The sequence below is a fragment of the Lipophrys pholis genome (genome assembly GCF_963383615.2).
Source record: "Lipophrys pholis genome assembly, chromosome: 16".
Taxonomy (NCBI): Eukaryota; Metazoa; Chordata; class Actinopteri; order Blenniiformes; family Blenniidae; genus Lipophrys; species Lipophrys pholis.
In genome coordinates, this window is record NC_137634.1 from 7927631 (window position 1) to 7950084 (window position 22454).

The 22454-nt window shown below is 41.0% G+C and overlaps 1 protein-coding gene across 1 annotated transcript in view; it reads right to left on the reverse strand.

The window, feature by feature from the left end:
* The window catches only part of LOC308121506 (roundabout homolog 1-like), a 90370-nt gene that overhangs the window by 46273 nt on the left and 21643 nt on the right, over positions 1 to 22454 (reverse strand). Inside the window, exon 2 of the mRNA XM_080482765.1 lies at positions 21246 to 21572. Coding sequence (XP_080338891.1) covers positions 21246 to 21572 — 327 coding nt within the window. The remainder of the gene's footprint in view (positions 1 to 21245; positions 21573 to 22454) is intronic.

The following is a 22454-nucleotide window of genomic DNA, read 5'->3' on the forward strand; positions in this document are numbered from 1 at the left end:
GCTGTGAAATTACTGGCAAAACACACATCAAGGGGACAATTATAAAATCCCTGCAGACAAGTGCCTTTACTTGTGGACATCTGCACGCACAAAGAATAAAAAGCAAAAAACAAAAACGACGGAGAGCAAAATGGATGGCATGCACTCAAGTCTGGAGCCCAAACAGCCTCACTTTAAAACACAATAATAACTTTGTATTGCGGGGATAGAAAGGCCAGGGAAAAAAAAAAAAAAAAAAGCGTTGGGGAAGGGCTGCAGTGTGATAAGGCCTTGAATTTGCTGAGCGAGGAACAAGCATTCTGCCAGTCTGAGTCGGGGGCTCCAGCAGGGTTGGCTCAATGCGGCGGCCTTGCATGACAAGCTGTCCGCTCTGCCATTAACCCTGCCGACAACCGTTCACCTCTGACACTGATATCTGCATTGTCAATCTGACTGCCCCATCTACAAACACTGCACTGGAGCTAATATTTCTTCCTCCGGTGGCCACTTCTGTGTCTCTGGCTCTGGTCCACAAACTCATTTTACCCCCCCCACCCCTTCTCTCTCTCTGACATTAACACACACCCTCGTAAACTCTCCCTGCTGCTTTTGTCATATTACCTGACAGAACACCAAGAGATTTTTTATTTTTTTCCCCCTTTTTTCCCATTGCCAAGCACTCAGTGGTGTGAATGGTTGAGCCTCTGGATTTAATTAGCGCTGCGCCCATATGGATTAGCAAAACAGACAGGCACACGCACAAGCAGAAAGTATGTCACACTCCCACCTGATCAGCCTTTAACATTGCCCTTGGTGCCATACAAACACAGATGCACACATGAATACACACACCAGAGGGAAGGAACGAGGGTGTGGAGTGGAGCAGCTTTATAATCAGGTGATTTCTTTGCTGTAAATTTAATTGGTTTCAGCAGCAGTGCAAAGAAAACGTTAAGGTTGGCTTGCTGCACCATGTGCACGGAGACAGCTGCTATGATGGGCAGGAGGTGGGAGGGAGCAGAGGGAGCGTCCTGCTAAATAGATTATTTTAAAAACCAGCCAGGTTGATAAAGAACATACTGCCGTCCTGGCAGCACAGACACACAGATGGATGGAAGGACATTCAGCCGCATGCACCATTTTGCCTCTTATTCACTTTCCGCCGGATGATATCAACCTCCTGCCGATTCACAGACGACATCAATTTGACCCGTAAATCTGCCGTTTCTGCCAATACTCCTTTTCCCGGAGCGCCATTTATTCTCTGACCCCTGTGTTGGATACATACAGTACATACATTTGTCAGTAACATGCGGCTATCAAGTACATACTTTACTAATAGCGCTTGATTATTTGCATCATCAAGCGATTGTCCTTGATGTACTCTTTCATAAACATTGTTTTACTTCTCCTCACACAATTTCAGCAAAACTTAAAATGACTCCAGAAAAACAGGCAGGTCAGCTTGATAATGTTTAAAATGTGGAAAAAATGTATATTACTTATTACCAGTGTTGTGCAAGTTATTGAAAATTTACATTTTCAAGCTGAGATAAAGTACCAACAGGCACGCAGCAACAGATACCTCTTGCATAAGTAATATCATGTATATTTAGGAAACTGTCTATATTACAAGTACTATTGAGGAAGTCTAAAATCCATCATCTGGAAATTTTCATATGAGGAAAACAAAATTACGAACTTTAAGTTATCGTAAATGCAATATCATTTCATAACCGTATTAAGTGAACACAATACTTTATAACATATTTTGACAGTGCTAACACCATGGTGATTAGTCTCACTAACGTCACAACATTTTTAAGTTTTCTGGGTTTTATCAACGTCGCTGTGAGCTGTGCTGCCTTTGTTTCAACAAGTAAATCCTTTCACTGTGTTCTTAATCGAGAAGAGGGATGTGTGAGGTTTTCATGTGATGTCTAAATTATTGCACGACACAATGATGCGTTTAAGATGTTGGGAAGTCTCACCAAAATGAAATACTTTCCACAAGGAGTATCTAAGTATGGAAATAGCTGAAGTATGCGGTAAATGATGATATAGCGGGGACATGATTTGTTGGCCTCTTTAATCATGATTAGGTCACAGTTGTGCTTGGGCTGGAAGTAATGCAAAAGTACCTCAAGTGTAACTCTGAGCATGCACAAATCTCATGCACTCTCATGTGGCACTTGTAATGCGCCCGGATCAAAAACACAAGATCACATCTGGTTTCAATGCGGAGCAGAAATAAAATCAATGGACAGACTTCAAATGTGACTATAGTTTAACACCTAACAGCTGCTGGTTGTAATGTGTCCTGTGCTGTTGACCATTTATCTCTTGAACCACTGACAGCTGTACAGTTTGCATTCCCTCCCGACAAGGTCTCACTGGTGATAATTAACAGAGAGACGAATGTTTACATTTTAAAAAATGTCATTTCCTCACATCCACATGTTCATATATATGAAATATGAAGGGAGTGAGGGAAGATGAGACGCTTTCCTCTTCTGACGTGTCTTTTGTGAGCCCGGAAGTCAGATCCCGCGCTCCTCCGAGCTAAGCTTCACTGATCAATCTGCACCTGAAAGGACTGCAGCATTTCTTCATTTCAGTCCAACAATACCCTGAAAGCACGAGCGTAATGGAGTCATCAACGATGTGTTACAGCCTGAGAAAAGAGCCGTAATAGGGTAATAGGGTTTGGCTCTTCCTTGCCCTCACCCAGGCTACTTAAATGGCGAATAATACATAGCGCTATATGCTACGTAATGCGACGGTGGTTAAAGCATTTAATGCAGCTAAGCTTTGTATGAATAATAGCGTAATCCGATGCAATTATGAATAGATATCGTATAATTAGCTCACTCTAATCCCTGCAGCTGTCTCAGACTTAGTAGACTCAGCTCTGTCTGGATCCAAATAGGAAGCAATGAGAAAGAGAGCAGTCACGGATAGGGATGACCTTTTCCTGTGAAGACATTTTATGCCATTACGGACCCCCAAAAAAATTGACAGAAAAAAAAAAAAAAGAATCTTTCACACTGTGGAAAGTTTCACTCATTTCTTTGTTGGCTGTGAGGAACAAAACAACATAAGGGAGAGTTAGGGTTGTGCCGACATCCATGAAAATTGTAATTTATACTTTGGTCGCAGACTCGCACTCAGCAAATTTCAACCCGAAATGAGGTTTCTCAATGAGCCGCCGTCAACTTTCTTGATTCTCATTCACTATCTGGCATCATGTGTCTGAATTAATTGGTTTCTAGTGAGACACGTTGTTTTCTTCCACTCTGCTTGATATAAATATCCAACTGCTTTGGGCTGTTGTACAAGTGGGAGGCCAGCATACCTTTGCAGCGGTGTTACAGTAATTTCCAAGGCACAGAAAGCACGAGCGTACGGTGACTGAAGCCCTTGATTAGACCCAGTAGGTGTCTCGGCTGAAGGTGGCCCATGTTTAACAGCGTCCATTGAAGCGCACTGACGAACATGCACGGCTGTTAAAGTCCTGTTGTTTGTGAGCTTGTCGTTCTATTCAGAAACTAAATTGGAGTGACAGGGAGGACTATTGAACATGGCAGACTGTGTATACTGTAAACAATGTACGGCACATTCCCCCGCTGTGTGTTCATGCGAGTGTAAAGCTTCTTCCACTTCTTCCTCCCCAAAGCAATTTAGCACCAGACTTCTAACGGTGCAGTTGCTCTTGGCTACACAAACATACGGAGGGAGGAAGGATTGATATCTATTATGGGTATGTCTCTAAATCGGCTGCACATCAAGAGGATTCGCTGACAGTCAAAATGGTGCTAACGGACCATCTTTTAAAGAAGTGGTAGCTCCATCAAATGTAAAAGTATTAAGTATTGAGCTACTGGCAGCACTTAGGTTGTGAGATGCAGTTTCAAAAACATTACACCTGAACAAATGCTCACATCACATTACCAGAGAATGTGGATACTGTGTTTTCCTCAACTCGGATCTAAAATGTGTAAAAATGTGCTTATTCAAGTTTGTTTGTTTTTTTCCGCATTCGTAAGTGCATTCAATCTTAAAACGTGTTATAAAAAGCTAAAAAGATAGACCAAAGGATGGTTGGATGGGGTCTAACAGTAAGTATCTCTACTGGTTTGACATGGGTCAATTGCCTCTTCAATCCAAAGTGATAAACTGTAAACTGGATAGGTGAGTTGCAGCACGGCAACAAGCAGCACAATGCATTGCACAAAATTCAATTTGCCCAACCGAAGAAGGCGCCTGAACTGTGAAGTCAAAGCGATAATCAAGCAGATACGATTTCATAACAAATCTGCAAGTAAATGGGGGATATTCTCATCCTTTGCCCTCTCCATCTCTTCTCCTCCAGCCCTCCCCACAGTCCAACACAACCACCTCCATCCCCCATAGCAATGCGAGGCGGGCAACAGTATCCGCTGTATTACAGAACCTCTAGAGATATCTGCCTTCTCAGCATGCAGCGGGGCTAGAGACGGTGAAACACACGCACACACGCACACGCACACACGCACACACGCACGCGCACACACACACACACACACACACACACACACACACACACACACACACACACACACACACACACACACACACACACACACACACACACACACACACACACACACACGGGGTGGATCTCAGGTCTGAGATAATCAATGCCAACAGAGCAGCAGCAGATAGAGAGGGAGGGGAAAGGCAGACTCAAGGCCAAGTTCTACTCAAACAAGCAACAACCCCGGAAAGAAAATATTGAAAGAAAAGGAATATGAGAGTGTAAAGTGAAAATATTTATTATTTTGTTATCTGAGTGGAGTGTTTCACAGGAATTCTCAGGACTTTAGAGTTTATTTCTTGTAACGGCTCATTAAAATTGTAACACGTGCAAGGCCTGCGCACAAGAGATAAACAACAACCGAGAAGTACAGGAAAAATAGCAAGAGAGCAAAACTGCAATTGAATACGAATCAAATGTGCTCCAAAAATAAACAGAATGTATGAGAACCTTTAATTAAATCAGATATGACGTTTCAGTCTTTGCCCCGATATGTTTTTTTTTTTCCTTCTCCTTTTTCTCTTTGCAGAGGTACAGAAATGCATGCCAACAACAACGCCACATGGCTCCGGCATCGCCTATTTATAAAAGGCACTTAGAGAGGATAGGTGACAGCAAGAATACAAGACATCAGACTGACAGCACTCCTACATCACACTTTCCGCTGTCTCCGCACACTCTGTCAACAAACCTCAAGGAAAAGAAAACTGACAAGATGTGCAGGTGTTCAATGGCTATTAGTGTAAAAAAAAAAAGAAGAAGAAGAAGAAGAAGAAGGAAAAAAAAAAACCTCTGTCAGTGAAAGGAACCAGTTAGTGAACCAGCTGTCAATTAAACAGCCACTCATCTTGAGAAGCTTCTCACTCCCAAAGTATAGAGTGGGCAAAAAAAACGCCTCTGAGTGTGAGCGTGTATGTGTGTGCGTGGGTCTGTCTGCGGTGGGTGGTTGTGTATGTTTTATTGTCTGTCGACATTTTGGTGCAAGACCTTTAGAGAGACATTTCTCGTGGCATATACGACATACCCGCATTTGATAAAAGCTCATTCGAAAGAAGGAAAAAAAAAGAGAGAGAGAGAGAGAGAGTGAGCCTGCTCTAAAATGGCAGCAGGCAATGAAATGGAAAAGGTGAGTATTGTGTGCAGGAATCTTATTTATTATTGGATGTCTCAATAGGATTTGGAGCTTTTCATGACCCACGGTTTATTATATTTATTCAGAACATTGACAAAGTGTGAGTGACAATCGGTGATAGTGCTGATCAGCACAAAAAGCAGAAATAATATGCTTAAAATGTGCATTTTTTTCCCCATGTTCTGAGCTTATTTTCATTATATTATATATTCAGAGTGCCAAGTTAGGGGTGTTAGGTTTTGCAGCCCCCGATCGATCTAATTATCTGTCCGGCTATGAATCCTGGCTCACTAGGCTCACTCACTCGCTCAAATAAATTCAGCAAGCCTATAATTAGCCAGCCATGCTTGGAGGCCGCTGGGATAACGTATAGAAACGGAGCCTGGAAAAAATATGGGCTTCTTATCCGGCTGTGAATCTTTCATGAGAAGATGCAAAAACCTGCCAAGAGGAGGTTTTTTTTTTTTTTACGGTCAATAAACCAGTCAGACAAAAAATCAGACTCAGTTACCTTGAGACACAGTAGCTCTGGAAATGCGGGAGATCTGACAGAAAATACTGTACTGTACATCTTGATAGAATGCTAAAGTTTCTAAACAATGCCAACCACCAGTATTAACACAGACACAGCTGATTTGAACTTTTTATCAGTTCACTAACATTCCTAAATGTAAATTAGCAAATGATTAAGGCTTAAAAGACCAGTTCCATGCAGGCAGGATCATGACATGTACAGAATAAAGAGATAAGAACTGATATTTATTTGAGAAAAAAACACTTAACTTAATTATCATGTGAATGTAATAATCCAGTGAACAACTACAAGTACGTCTTTTGCAGCCCTATAGTACATAAGGATGGGTCTATGTTTTACTGCCTATGCATCCTAATAGATGTAAATGATAAAAAGCTTTTGATACAAAATTTCTGGGAAACAAACCAAGTTTGCTATTTAGCAGCTTGTGATCTTAAACTTAATAGGATCACTTTCACTCTCAACAGCCCTACTTTACTTCGGTTTTAAGATACATTCGTTTGATGTGTTTTAGCTCAGTCTGTTGGTGTAGTACCTTTATCACTGTGAGAGCGAGATAAATCTTATCTTCCTAAGCAATACATATAATTCAGCAGAAAGACGGAGTGTAGATTCCCTCCAATTTCCACCCAGAAAATCGCTGACTGGATGAAGAGATATTGTCTGTAATCACTGCATGTGCCAGTACAGGAAACAACAACAGTGTTCATGCGTATGGATTGTCTCAAAAATGCAAATATAGTCGTGAAGTCCCGGTTAAAAGCAAACCACATTAGCACTCTGCAGCCGAGGCAATTTGTGCATTAGAGTAGTGGAGCACACCTGTCATTCATCTGCTACTATACATAATGCGGCGTGACAAAATGGTGGTGCCATCAAGCACTGAGCTTGTAAAGGTGCTTTTACTCCTGTCATTTTTGCCCACATACTGATGTTTCATGCCATTATTCTACTACAGGGCAAAAACTCATCCTTTTCAGAGCTCCCAACTAAGAAGCATTTCTTTATTCCTTTTTAGATTCCCTGTACATATGTTATGAGAAACAACATGTGATTGGCACTCATTATTTATCATAATCACAAAACATCACAGAAAAAAAAAACCCATTGATAAACTCTCAAATAAATATGTGAGAAGGTGACTGGCAGGGCAGAGAATCCTCCACCATGACAGGTGGCTGTTGTCTTATTTTCTCTACTATGTGAGACAAGCAGTCAGCTGTTCTTCCCTCTGACCCCAGGGAGCGGGGGCATGTACAGTCAAGCCCCAGAAAGCACCACTTCATCAGCACGAGAGGCCAGAGCTGCGACTCAGGCGCGACCTTCAGTGTTCTCACAGGAATGAATGAGGTTTCCGATCAGAGGTTCATCAATTCACATGTGCAGCCAACACATAATCAGCCAGTTGCTTTTTTAACTGAAGCACTTACTGAGATTAAAGTGTGGGAAAATAAGCCCCCTGTGTGAGAATATAGAGGGTAAATCAAAACGTACAGAATGTGCGTTATTTCACGCCAAATGGCAATTTTTGAAGGAATTTTGACTTTTTTTAAATTAGTTTTTTACATTATAAGATATTGTTAATGGCTGTTGGGATCCATAAGCATGGTAAATAATCACTCCTTCACACAAGTTGAATTTAAAAAATCTGGTCATTCTTGTGACATAGTGTGCAACTTCCATCACTATTGTTCAGAAACTGCTGCCTATTTTATCAATTCAGCTTTAATCCATTGGAATTGCGTGGGAATCTGGAAATGGCAACCCCCAGACCCCCTGATTCTTTCTTGATGGAGGCCCGCCCCACAATGAAACCTTCAGACTTTAACCCCGTTTACATGCCAATGTTTTGACGTGAAAACGGAAAACCGTTTACAGGCAGAACTTTTTGAAAAGTCTGACTCCGTGCAAACGGGAGAAAATATAACTTTTTCCGAAACGCTGCTGCTGTGCATGCACACCACAACCGTGGTAGGATGGACAACAGCAATGGTAGTCACCTCCAGAGTGTCATGACTCTCAGTACATGTTCTTCTGGGACTCTGTCGTTTTAGAGTTGAGAGTCACATGCAACAGTAATCCAACTTCTTGGTCTGTACATGTGAATGTCTGTCTAGCCGCCATTATTGATGTTTATAGCTATTGTTCTTTGCACACGTGTGTGTGGTTTTATTACAAAAACAACACCAACTAATGTTCCTACTCGCAAACTACATTATTTTCATTGTTTCTTCAGTTCTCAAAACATTGGCGTGTAAATACAAAACTTATCTGCAACGATGCATTTTCAGTTGTCGTGTAAACGGGGCTTGGTACACTATTATCTGATAGACAAGCTACAAATGTTCACTGCTTATGTACAGTACATGTCTCTATAATAATAGTGAGGCAGAGAGGAAACAATTATATTAGTGCCAAGCACATATTTCAATTTGACATGAAAAACTAAAAATATACACTCTTGTTGAGAAACGCAAGACATAGTATTAAACCAAAACATTAATTCCACTGGCATAATGGCATATTTTTCATGCTTGGTTGTGATAAATTGCCACTAGATTGCTGTTATGAAAATGAGTTGAATCCTGACGTGCTTTGCATAACACTGATTAAATATATGGGCGGGGTGTGTGTGGGGGGGAGAGACAGAGATTTATGTTCTGCATGAAGCATGCAAAAAAAAAAAAAAAAACACATCTTTGGCTATAGGTAAATTATCTCATTTTAATGTGCGTGTGGAGAGGAGCGTTTATATGTGTGTAAATGAATGAGAAGTCCCAGCGCTAACGGCTATATCACTCCGAAGATCCTTTTAATTATCTCCAGTCCCTGTTCGGTGTCTTTTGCTTTTCTTTTACCTCTCAGCTCGTTCCTCTGCTTCTGCTCCCACTGCCGTCTGTATTTGTGCTTCTTTGTTATATTCCTGCAATAGCCTTGGGAAGTCTGGGAGAAACAGTGAAGGGATTTTTCCACAGAGAAAAGAAAATATAGATTGAGAAGGGATGGCCGAACAGAGAAAAGAGATTTATTAGCAGAGGGAGTTTGCATAGTGTAATATTCTATCTTTTCACCCTCTTATCACGTTTGAACATGAAATATCGGACAAAACGGATACTCTCCCTTGAAACATACACTGTCTGTCTCTGTAGACGCTTGTAGGAGATTGTTAGGTTGTGGTAGACTAAAGTAGGCTTTCATTCATGTTGTGGCCTTGCACTATAACACTGCAACCCTGAAAATTTGCCTTGAGGAGAGTTGAAAATGAAGGGAAGATTAATTTGTGGCGAAAAGATCCCAGCAAGGCCAACAAAGATTGAGAATATAACTTTATACTGCAACCACACAAGGCAATGGAAAATATTGAAATTGGCTGTTTGAATTTGGCGACGTCAACATCACAAAAACTGAAGCCTCTTATACATAATGTAATAAGTCAGCCAAAGACACAGTTGATTTGTTTGATATAATGTTTTTTCGGAATCACTGAAAATCAACACCGTGTTCAATACAAGGATTGTGCAATTTAAAGCCAGACAACATGTATGTGGAACCAGCGTTTCCTTACAGGTACACCTTTGTCTCACGTACTGTATTTATTTTCTTATCTTATTTTTGAGCACTGTATAAATATAAAATAAATTTAAAAAAATACAGTATGTGAGGCAAAGGTGTATGTGTGCAATTTGTGCACAACAAATGTGTGTTTGTGTGACAATTCAATAATGAGGTACACATTACTAGTCATCAAAGCTTCCAGATTCCATAACAGCAGCTTCTTTTCAAACCTGTCTGCACACTGGAAATTATTCCCCCGGGAGAAAGAGGGGAAGCAATGCTCCAGAAGGACGAAGAGGAAGAGGAGGAGGAGGAAAAAAATGGCAGAAAATAGGGGCTGCACAACTGACAGCCAGGCAGGCACGGGAGTGGTTGCAAGCGCCATCTCATTATTTGGCTTTCCATTGAGAAACCAACCCCCTCTCTCACTCTTTGTCTCCTGTTTTGCTGCATCTTATAAATCACCCCATCTGCAGCCTATTAGAGAAGATACCAGATTCTTTGGTTGTGGTGTGTAAGCAGTGGGAACAATGCTGCATAAACAGTCTGCGACTCTGCAGCTGCACCCGGAACTGCTCACGTCTCCGCTACCAAGTGTCTGTCACCGCTCCTCGTATCTCTGTGAAGTACTCCGCAGAGATATGGTATTCTCAGTCTCCCAGACTGTTTCTAAAGAATTTCTGATTTGCTTGTCATTTTGCTTTTTTTTTTTTCTTAAAAAAACACCCATACTATATATGTATGCTGTATTTTCATACTAAAACTTTCCTACTGATCATCTCCCAGAGATGCAGATGATGTTCTGCTTTATGTTTCAAGGAAACTGAACAGCTTCTTCCAAGTTGGCCACATACTTTTGGATTTTACAGATTTAATGCAAAGTATTGTTCCTCAGTTACATTTATTGTTGAAATATTCCCTATCAAACTGAGCAAAAAAGGCTACAAATGGGCTCCTAGTATATATTTTTTCACATTGCAAATACTCTTAATCTCTATTGAATAGAGTACTATATTATACTGAAGTCTTCTGTGCCATCAGGTACCAACAGTAGTAGTAAAGCAGCATGTCAACACACTTTTAAGTACCTCTACTGCTCATCCCACAAATGTAAATTTGAAAAGTGGAATACAAGCATCAAAACAACAAGTAATAACACACCAAACACAGATTGCCTTACGTTGTTGTGCTATACTATTGATACTCAGCTGTGAATTGTATTCACATTAGACAGCTTTGTACATTATTATAAGTGTGTGCAGATATTATCTTTATAGAGAATCATTTACTGAAAAACCAAAAACCTACTGCACTAACTTTAAAATATGTCTGTTTAACAGCATATTACTATTGACAGTTTTACAAAGTATACAATCAAGTAGAGTTGTAGAGTAGATTTTAGTAGTAGTAGTTTTTTGTAAGAAACCCATTTGTTCCTGAATATGTTGGTTTTTACAGCAGTGGCTCCCGATTTTTAGCACTTCTGCTTTTGTACAATAGTAACAGTGATTCTGTACATGAGAGCTCAGCTGTACTGTTAAGTAGGTGGGTGGGGCGACAGAATCTCTTAGGCGTAAATGGGGGTGTAAGATATAATTTTTTTATAGGATCATCAGACTTTTTTTTAAAACAGTTATTTCAATTATACCAAGTAATACAAGGAGTCACTTGTCATGTTCACCTTTAATAATAATCATACATATCCATGAAGAAGCTCAGAAAGTTTTTATCACGGTAGATAACATATATTTGAACATGCAACTGTTTTATATTTGTGTTTGTCTGAGTGATTTAAAGTCACATCATGAATATTATACTTCTTCATAGATTGCCATGAATGTAAACATTTGTAGAGTTAGTAGAAAATGTCACGTTTATTCGCGTTATCACTTCAGTGACATATTTTGGAAGGCAATTACTCTGTTTTTTAAATCATGTTGTTTGCACTGACCACTATCCTTATAACAGCGTGCCCACAAGGCTGTTATCACAAGCCTGCACGCCTCCCGTCGGCTACCTCAATTTCTCTACATATTACAGATAAAAGCTGTTCCAACTGCAGCAATTTATTACATTGTACATGATGCAATTCATACACAATGTTTGAAAGTTTAATTGTATAAAATTCGGAAGTCTTCTGTCTGAATTGACAAGAGCACAATCAGTTATTTAGCCTTAATTTTGCATGATATGACAAGTTGAATTTATCCCACCAAAAAAAAACAAAAGCGAAATCTGTCCTAATGTAACAGTTGCAACATGTAAAGCTGAGTGTTTAAGTCTGACGGTATCCTGATTTTACTTTGTTCAGCAGTAGTGAATGGTGATGAAGGAATCTGTTTGTCTACCGGGTATTGCTTCAAACATGCTAAAAATAAACAATAAACACGGAGCTGAATCTCCCCACACGGCAATTTGGTCGTCTGGCATTCATTCAGAGTATATAACACTTGATTGTGGTTGGCAGTGATAAAACAAAGCATCTGCCTTTAGTAGATCACATAAGAATTGTGATTAGCGTGATGATAGTCCAAAGAAAGTTAGCGTTTTAATCAGAAACACTAACAAACCGTCATCAAACCACAATTGCACATCGCGCCATCTGGGGGAGCATTCATTTTTCATTTTCACGCCCTGGAGGGACTGTCAAGAGTTGTGTTGGGATTTATTTATTTATCTATTTATTTCCCAAACAGAATTACGATTAACTTTCACCGGGTGATGTGATACAGCACGAAGCAGTGGAGGCCCATGAAAACTGACAAACGGTTGAAAAGAAAACGGGAATCAAACCTCTGACCCCAGTGGAGGCTGGCATTAACCCTGACCACAGACTGAGCTGGTGGATGCTGTTGACTGTTGACGTTGCGGAGTGACAGATAGAGGATGGATCACGTTAATATCTCACAAAATGCACAGCCATCCCTCTTCTCTTGGTGACAGCGGGATTACTCAGCCATGCTATAAGCCCTTAATACTTCTGCACTGACAAATTCATGGGAAAAATATAGGGCACGGCGGAGATATTGCAGTTGATGTCAGGACACGGCGTGCTGCAAGTTGTGACTCCATGACGGATTTTCACCGTTAATTAATTTCAGCTGTTGAAAACTCTTCCCATCAATGCTGGTTATTCCTTCCCTCCAGGCATGTTTCCCATGCAATAGAAATCAGACGAAGTGGGCGCGTTAACGCAGATGACATCAGAGCAGAGTGTCGTCGGAAACTGATCAAACTCAACTGTTGTTGCTGCTCTCGGGTTGCAGGGAAATGTAACAAGCGCAAAAGTTCAGCAAAGAGATGGGAAAAGGGGGAGGGGGGAAAGATTCTGCTTCTTGAGAAAATGGGCCGAGCCGAACGGCGTCTCCCGGGCAACGATCGGAGCTGAGTGAATTAACCACGACGAAATTGTACTTCTGGTGCGATTTGGTGAGACACCTTGGGCATGTTGGCAGGAGATATCCAAAGCATATGCATAATGTCACTCACATATGGGCACCCAGAAGCATACAATATGGAAGAGTCCTCTTCAACAAAGAGATGTGTTGATTTGACGAATGCAGCCACTTTTTTTTTTTCCTTCTTTCCTTCTTTTTTTTTATGGCCTGCACACACGAACACACATGGCCTACAAAGCTTGTAGAGGTGGCTCCATATGTCCATCAAGTAGATGCACTAACAGTGAAGTTGTCTTCCTCTATAACATCAAGATGGTTGTAATCAGTGACGTATTACAATAATCTGCCAAATTGTGAAATATGTGACGATCGCTCCTTTCACTCTGTGAAATAATTGACAGATGCGCATTTCTGACAGTGTATTCACAGGGACACACTAAAAAGGCATGCTTTTACATTCTGATTATATTAACACACACCCGGGAGCCATATGGTCTTTGTCAGAAGCTCTCAAGTACTTCCCCTGTGCTTCTCTCCTCACTGTACCGTCGAAGCCCAAACAAACTCGCTGCCTTCGCCCTGACATTCTGGCACAAACCTGGCTCTTGGAGAGGCTGAGCCGTGGGGGAATATAGCGACTGAAATTGTTTAGATAATACTTGCAGCGCACTCGCCCCGGTCTCCAGACTGTAAACACAAACCAGCTGTCCCCGGAGTGCGATTCTTACTCACTGACTGGTCTAACCATGGGCCAAGAGGGAGAGAACAAGGGAGCGGAAAACAGGATGAGGAACAAGGGGCCAGCACCACTTTCACAGACTATCACAGGCAATTGTAAATAAATACTGATATCTGACTTTGTGGCTGTCAATGGAGAGCATTTACAATGTGCCGGTGTGGGTCTATCAAACAGTATCACCCCTCGTGCATATGGGGGGGGGGGGGGGGGGGGGGGGGGGGGGGGTGACAACTTTCCTGAGATGCTTCGCTCCGCTGCCACTTAGGATCTTTTATAGCGCTTATCCAGAGTGACTGCAGACAGGACGTTGTCAGCGACAGTGACAGCCATTTGAAGTGAGGAGCCATTATTTAATGGATAGGGGTAGGCACTGAGGGAATCTGACCTCCGGGAATGACTTCGCGGCTGCATGCGTCTCCTGAACCCGCTCATTTCCAGATTACAATCAAAGAGGAGTGGATAGAGGAAGACAGAGCAGGGGTCCCACCTCAAGCTGTCAATCACATGGGGTGACTCAGCAGCTCATATCCCATGATCCTCTTGAGAGAGTATGGTGTTAAAGTAGACGTGTCTGTCATCTTAAAGCTCTTGTGTAATTAGCACAAGCAGCTTACACTGGATTTAATGTTTCAAGGTATGGGAAAGATAAATGGAAATCCACATTTGCATAGTAGGGAGGGCAGGATTCTATCACATATTACATACACTTTTATTCTTAGTTCCAAGGCCCCAAATATTTAGCCGAGTAATGTGCAGCGATTGAAACAATGACAGCACGACTGGGTGGACTGTTTGCATTCAACATAGCAGAAGGGAGGAGACTTTTTATGGGTGACCAGCAAAAATGTCTTTCAATCTATTCATCCATCTTATTAAATCACTTTAAAAAAGAATTGAGGTTGCCTGCAGCTGGAGCCAATCCCATGCAATGAAAAGCAATGTCCATTACATATGTTGCAACCATTCGCATGTAAGAGGAGTTGCGACCTTGAATTATGAGAGCAACTGAAACCCAAAACACGCAGAACAACCATTCCAAACTGAAAGGCTTCAAACACAGAATCAAATCAGGATCAAGATTACAAAACACAGTACCACAATGTGGCCTGAGACACAAAATATATTGATGGCAGTAAAGTACATACTATTGTGTAGTTAAGAACAGCTTCGTTTCTTAAGTTTGTGTGCATTTGTTAATATTGTCTCTTTCTCTATCTCTGTCCTCCTCAGCTGTTCAGCGTCTGAAGACATTTTTATCACAGAATGTCAAACCTCTTGTTTACTAGACTAACTCCTCATTTCTCCTAAAAATGACTGTGCTCCTCAAAGCAACATAAAAGGAGACTGACAATATACACTCATCTTTTTATAGTGCCTAAAATGTATTCGCTGCCGTAAATTACCTTTGTACGAGCCCTCTGCTGCTTTATGTTTGCCGTTTATCTTTTGTTGCTCAAAATAGTGTTGGTGTACCAACATGTGAGTTCCAACAAACTGATGTAACTTCAGCTGAACTTAATGAGTCCTGACAGCTCAGCTAATAATTCACAGCAACACTACAATAAAATAGCTTTGTGCACATCATTAAGAATTAAAGTAACGCAGGAGTTATAATACTTTTCAGATCAACTACATAGTTAGTAACTCCACCACTGAATGCAATCAAGTACTTATTTTCAGTGATGTGCCCAACACTGCTTGATATATATCATTGCACAAACATCTAAGTGGATCTGAAACATGAAAATAGAAATGGTAAACTGACTTCACTTATACAAGGTCATTTTCGCCACTTCAGCAGTGCAAACAGCACTTTACATTGAGAGACACATTCACCCATTCATGCACACATGAACACACTAATGGTGGTGGCTGCTGTACAACGAGCTGGACCTCTACTATAATTTAGAGACACCAATTAACTTCAAATAGTTTTGGTTTTTTTCCTCTCTCGTATATGCATCTGAATTGCAGTGCAGTTTCTCTTTCCTTGATTTTTGTGCTCCTGATATCTGCACTGTGGCTACCAGATATCTATTAATAAGCACTGTTAATCAGTTAACTACGGTTTTCTTTCATATTCAGAATTATGTTGTTTTTCATTGGCATAACACAAATGCACAGTGCACTGAAACTTAATTTCTAACAGTTCAGTCAGTCTTTTCTAAGATATTAATTGTATATGTTGCAGTGTGTTGTGCAATACTATGTTTAACCAATATAAATGTTGTGCAGTCACAGTGCACAAGTCCTTGGTCTTAAAGTGAAAGTTGTACCAAAAACCAGAACAAGTCTGGATCAATGAAGAGTCGAGTTACTTTCAGCTTTTTGGGTCAACTTACTGCACGGGATAAAAATAACGCCAGAGGGGAAAAAAGCATGCGCGAAGCACCTCTGCCACTTGCCTACTGTCAAGTCATGATAAATGGCAAGTTTCAATAGAGGATCTTTAAGTGGGGAAAAAAATAATAAAACATCTGCTGAGGCAGGCAGGCACTTTACTGTAAAAATCTGGATTTTCTGCACATGTGTTGCGACTGTGAATAATGTATTAATTTACAATCCTATCAGATAACATATTCCAAACATCCAAATCAGATGGGACTTTCTAGCTTTAAAGGCATGCTGGGTAATGTGGTTGTGTGGCGGTCTTTCCCCGTGGCTCATTACTTCCTCGCTGCAGTGTTGTGGCTTAACCTTCAGCCCTGCCATGAGCCTCACTCTCCTCCAGCAAATGGCAACGTCCAATTAGTTTAGGAATAACATTTATTCTTCTCTCTTACTGAAACTAAAAACAGTGCCACTATCCAATAACCTTTAGAGTGCACAGGCTGTGACTTTGCCTTCACCTCAATAAAGCGCTTTGTGATTGAATCAAGTGGCCGAGGTCAATAGGACATATGTTCATTTCCCAGGGTCCTCACGGGTCCCTGCAGGCTGAAAAAATATGCTGAGTGTCTTCTGTGACATTTATCGGATAGGAACTAAATTATATCTTTTTCCCCTCCTTTTTTTTTTTTTTTTCTCATTTCATCCCTTTCACTCTCACAAAAGGCTCAACTAACTCTGTGTGCGTCCCGTGTGCACGTTTCGGAGTGCTTACACAGTATTTTAACCCCGTGGTCACGCTTCAGGCGCTGGCACATAGTACATCTGTCACTGTCTCCACGACGTCACCTCAATTTTCTGCAAACAAGTTTCACTTGTGTGCCTTGAAGGACAGATACGTCGCCGCCTCTGTCTTCGATTCCAGTCTGTTTCTGTCATTCCTTTCCTGCTCCCTTCACTTCACATCAGTCAGCCTCCAACACGGGTCTTTTGTCAGCCAACTCCCTATTCTTTATTATCTTACTCCACTGAAATTAAAGCAGCGAAAGGAGTAAAAAAAAAAAAAAAAGGTGATGATACAGTAAATTCATATGGAATGGGGTTGAAGTTTTTTTTTTAGTAAGTAATTAACGTCCCTCTGCAGCTTTCAGATTTACTTCGTCCGGATGAGATCAAATAACTAATCCTCCGCGGGATTCTCGTCAGCGTGCTGCAGTGTTTCTCCTTTCAAGGAAGCTGAGTCCATGAACTCATCATTTTATTTCAAGTGACAAGATAGTGATGACAACCAATCACGTGAATTAACAGTGACTTTTAACATTTACTTTGATGGACAGGTGCAAACTATAAATTATTTCGACAAAGTTCTGCGAGCATTTTAATGCCTCGCGTACACTATATTACGATTTTATCAAATGTTTGACATTCCTTACTCCACTATAGTAAAATTGGATTATGGTACTAGTAACAACAAATAGATTGAGGCTGTAAATAAGAAAATACAAATACTTTGTCCCAGTAGATTTGTCCAGTATCTGTACTTCACTCGTTTTACTAATGACTTTTTACATTTCCCACTACATTTGTACACGAATATCTTTTTTTTTTTTTTACTCCTCACAGTCTCAAAACTATCGTTTAACTGACTTTTTAAGACGTGGAGGAAATATGACTAAACAGAGAGGAAGAGTCAACTGCGGAGAGTAGGCTTCAAAAGATATGATATCGGGGGGGGAAGTGATACTGTTTGTGATGCAGTGAAATACACCAGCAGTGACACAAACTTTGTGTGTTTCACGATAATACATGCATGTAAACGTCCGCACAGAAAGCCGCCCACAAATTGGCAAGAGTGCAGGAATTTAAAAACAAAAATGCAGAATCAATCTGATCAGACTTGATCAAGCGATGCATATGAAATAATGTCTGGTGATAACAAGAGCATGGGTTAACAGCCAAAGCAATTTTGTAAACAAGAGGAGTTTGGTGCGACAGCCAGACAGCTGAGGTGAGGGTTAGCCCACCACGTCAGTGCACATTTTCCTAGGATTGAGTCTGGAGCTTTACTTTTTCACTTTTGTTGTATTTGGCTTCACAGTCACTATCAAATCAATGCATAAAAAAGGTAAAAACCACATACGCCAGCTCAAAATGAAATCACCTTTAAGAAAGCTTTAGTAAAATCAAACCCAAAGTAAGAGCAACCCCACACAAAGTTGCTATCACTTTGTCAAGACGAAGCTAAATATTTAAAACAGCGATTGACGATATAAGGTCAGTCCTCGTTTTAATGCTCCCCATGTTCTCAGTTCTCCCCTAAACGCCTTAACTCAGCAGTATTTGCCAAAGGGGATTTTGTTTTACCATCTAGCCCCGGGGTGACCCACGGATCTGTGCGACCTCTGAGGGATGAAGTAGGGAGACATAATTCATCCAGGCAGCTTCAACAAGTCCTCACTGTGTTCCCCCCTCGACCTTAAAACCTGGCAGTAAATTTAGTGAACTACGAGTAATAAACTCTCCCCCTAGAGGGCTTAGCTTTTCAGGGCAGGACCGCTGATCGAGCATTACCATGATACCATTTGACCATCTATTTCATTATAATTCAAAAGGTGAAACAGATACTGGAGGGGTATTATTATTCTAAAACCTTGACGTCTGCCCAGGAGGTGAAGCCGGGCTACCGCAAGCTGATGCAGCCGAGCCGAGCGGGGGGATTGTCAGTGGAGAATTGGGGAGCTGTGCAGCGTGCGAGGCCACGGCTGGGATTGTTAACCCTTGTCACCAACACTTCCTTCTTTCAGTGCATTCTTTGCTTCTGTTATTATCCAGTCTGATCCCCAGTGTTTTTGGATTTGCAGAACCTGGGATCTGCGGGGATTCGTAGACCATCTGCACTCAGCCTATTCTGATAGTCGTAAGCCCCTGACCTTGTGCTCTTTGCCCTCGTTCGTTCCATCACTCCAGCTATCACGCACATACAAGAATCGTTACATGCAACCTGATGGATTCCTGCCCGAGACAGACTGCAGTGAAAGGCTGTTTAACTGGCAACACCCCACACTTGACACTTGCAAGGCTGCGATTCAGCGAGTTGAGACTGTCACCTGTTGGGAACATGCTCAGCACTTGTTTAAACCTGAAGACTAAAGCAGACACACAGCTGCCGCATGTCTGTGAATGAATTTCCACCTGTCTCTCCGCCATAAAATGGCCTATATTGAAAGTAACAAAATAGTAACATTTAAGGCAGGCGTGTCAAACATGAGGCCCGTGGGCCAAAATCGGGCCTGCAAGAGCCAAACCACAAAGCAAAGAAAACATCAGGTTTTTTTAAGACATTTGTTAAGCGTTTTGGACACAACACAACATTCAGACTTGCGCTGAGATATCGGTAATGCTGCTGTGGAAGACAGCAAACTAGCATTAGGATCTGCAAATCTGCAGATCTGCAAATTTCTCCACATGCGAGATAAATAAAGGGATATCTTATCTTATCTTATCTTATCAGACCCATGTGGTGATTTTGTTAAAAACGTGCATAATGCAATATTTTCACTGTATTGTGGACCAGAAGGTATCATTAAAATTGGCTTTATGTAGAGATTGTAGTGATTGTTTGATTTTTCGAAATTATAGATATTTTTGTCACGTATACACTACGCCACAAAACAAAACAAAAAAAAAGTTTAAATTCAAAGGTTATTAGGGCATTCTTTTTCCAAACCGGACCTCTCAAGATGACATCGGGCTATATGTGGCCCCTGAACTAAAATCATTTCAATTTTGAAATTCACTAAATGTTTCAGAACAGCCCAACACTACACAGCAAATTCAACAAACATGAAGATTGATATTAGTGAGGTGATTATTTTTATAGCCTCGGGGATAAAATGTGTTTTTCAGCAGCTGACTAGAAAAAATCTAATTATTGGATATAAAAGTTTAAAAAGGAGGACTACCACCTTGTCTCACACCAATGGCCTGATCTACTAACAGGACACACTGAGGATTGAGTCTAATCAATGTGCTCAAATAACACACGCTATTCCTTTATCATGGTTGCCTTGATGACTATGAAATATTGCGAATATCTTTCCAATAGTAGGCGTACATTGTAATAGCTCAAAGTCCAATGTACAATGCGATATACTACTTCTGAATTTGGTTGCATTGTGGCTGTTTTTAATGTATTTGAGGCGAAGGCGTTCGGTCTTCAGCAGCTTTTCTCCACTGGCTCCCCATGAACTTGGTTAATGAGCTTTATTATAAAATATTTTCAGTTTTGTACCTCAAACGTGCAATTTTATATTTTAAAAACAAATGTTTGGCCAAATTCAGATCTATTTTCGATAACTGTTTGAAAACCTCCCCTATGAACATATCCAACTCGATATCACATTTAATTCTGTTTAATGACTGGTGAACTCAAGCAAAGTAACACATGTGAAGTCACTGGTATTGTCCTGAGTTGATCGCGAAACACTTGCAAATTAAAGCACATTCTACTTGTATGATTGTGGTATTTGGATTTGTAGGATCTTAAAAGATGACGCCCAAAGTGTATTAAAGTGAAAGTAATGGTAATTTCTAGCAGCCAGCTGTCACTTCTGGTCATATATAATACCTCATTTAGTTTGTACATACATTTGATACATTAATTTTTGAATGAAACACTCAAATATGTTTTTATTTATGTATTAGAATAAACACTATTTTTGTCCTAGAATAATACCAAACATTAGAGGTGACAAATCTGCTGCAAAGCACTGCTACATTGCAGATACCAGCATTTTTAGAAAAATGTATTAAAATAATCAGGAAAATTTTGATTTAATTACTTGCGAACAGAAATGAGCATTAAACTGCAATTCCTGCTTCAAATACATTGGCTTTGATCGATTTTTGAATTTTGTGAGTTCACTGGATTCTTGAAACACACACTCGGATGTAGGCAAGAGCAAATTCATACATATGCACAATCACACTTTGATGGGACTTACTGGCTACTTCCAGGGATGCATTGTGGCTGATGGCCTGGCCCAGATAGTTTCGGGCGACACACACGTAGCTGCCATCATCCGGCTTGCTCCGCCGTCCGTGGACGATGCGCAGGAAGAAGAGGGAGCCACTGTGCAGCAGCATCCGGTGGGAGCGCGGGTTGTCCCGGTCGGTCTCCACGCGTTCCCCATCTTTGTACCATTCCACGGTGGGGACCGGACGGCCCTCCGCTTTACAGTTAAGAGTAGCCGGCTCTCCTTTGGACACAATGAGGTCTGAAGGATGCTCCACGATGCGGGGAGGGAAGTCTTCCTGACGAAGACGAGACCCTAGAATGGAACACGGTAGAAAGTTCTCATTTTGCCACTGAATTAACCTTTTTTCACACGTAAATAAGACAAACAAACACGCCATGATGAAAGAAATCAAGTGATCCGTCCATGGTACAAAAAGTGCTTTTAATCAAAAAAGCTGCGGCTCCAAAGGAATTAGACACGGCATATTATTTCTGCTGTGCAAGTGCCTTGTATTAACAGTAATCCAGTTTGACAATGTAATTACCACACAAACACATGTCCCTCACACAATAGCTTGTTTCTGTTGGAAACCCCATGAGGCATTGTAAATTGAAAAACAATGCTGACATGTGCAATCCTCGGGAAGCAATCGTTTTCAAAACATGTCTCGTCTTTTAAAATGTATCTGCAAAGAGCCACGTTTTCTGAGCTTTTGAGAAAAGCTTTGGAGGCACAAATATAATGGGATTATAACATCTTCAATAGATACAGACTCTGGGTTCCATAAATCCCTAAACCTAAAGCTTGGGTTGCAAACCAACCCTGGTGGTGGCCTTGAGACCAGTGAAGAAAACGTGTAACCAAAAGGTTGCTGGTTTGAATCTGTGGACACAACAAGAGATTTCAGTAAGGTAAGTGAAAGCAACTGCTTCTCGCCAACCTTTAAGCAAGGCACAGCTCCTTCAAGAAGGGCAGCATGGCAATAATTTTGCGAAAATGCACGGACAAGTAAGAAATCGTGCTGGTGAAGCTGAGCTCCCCGGAGCTTTAGTTTTTTTTCACATGAATAACTAAAGCCTGTAGTTGGCACCAGTACACTGCCTCAGTGTATAAGACGCTTGTGCTCCTTTCACTGATTTAAATTTCATAGTTTCTAATGCAAAGAAAACCCTGCTACTACACCCTAACAGAGGA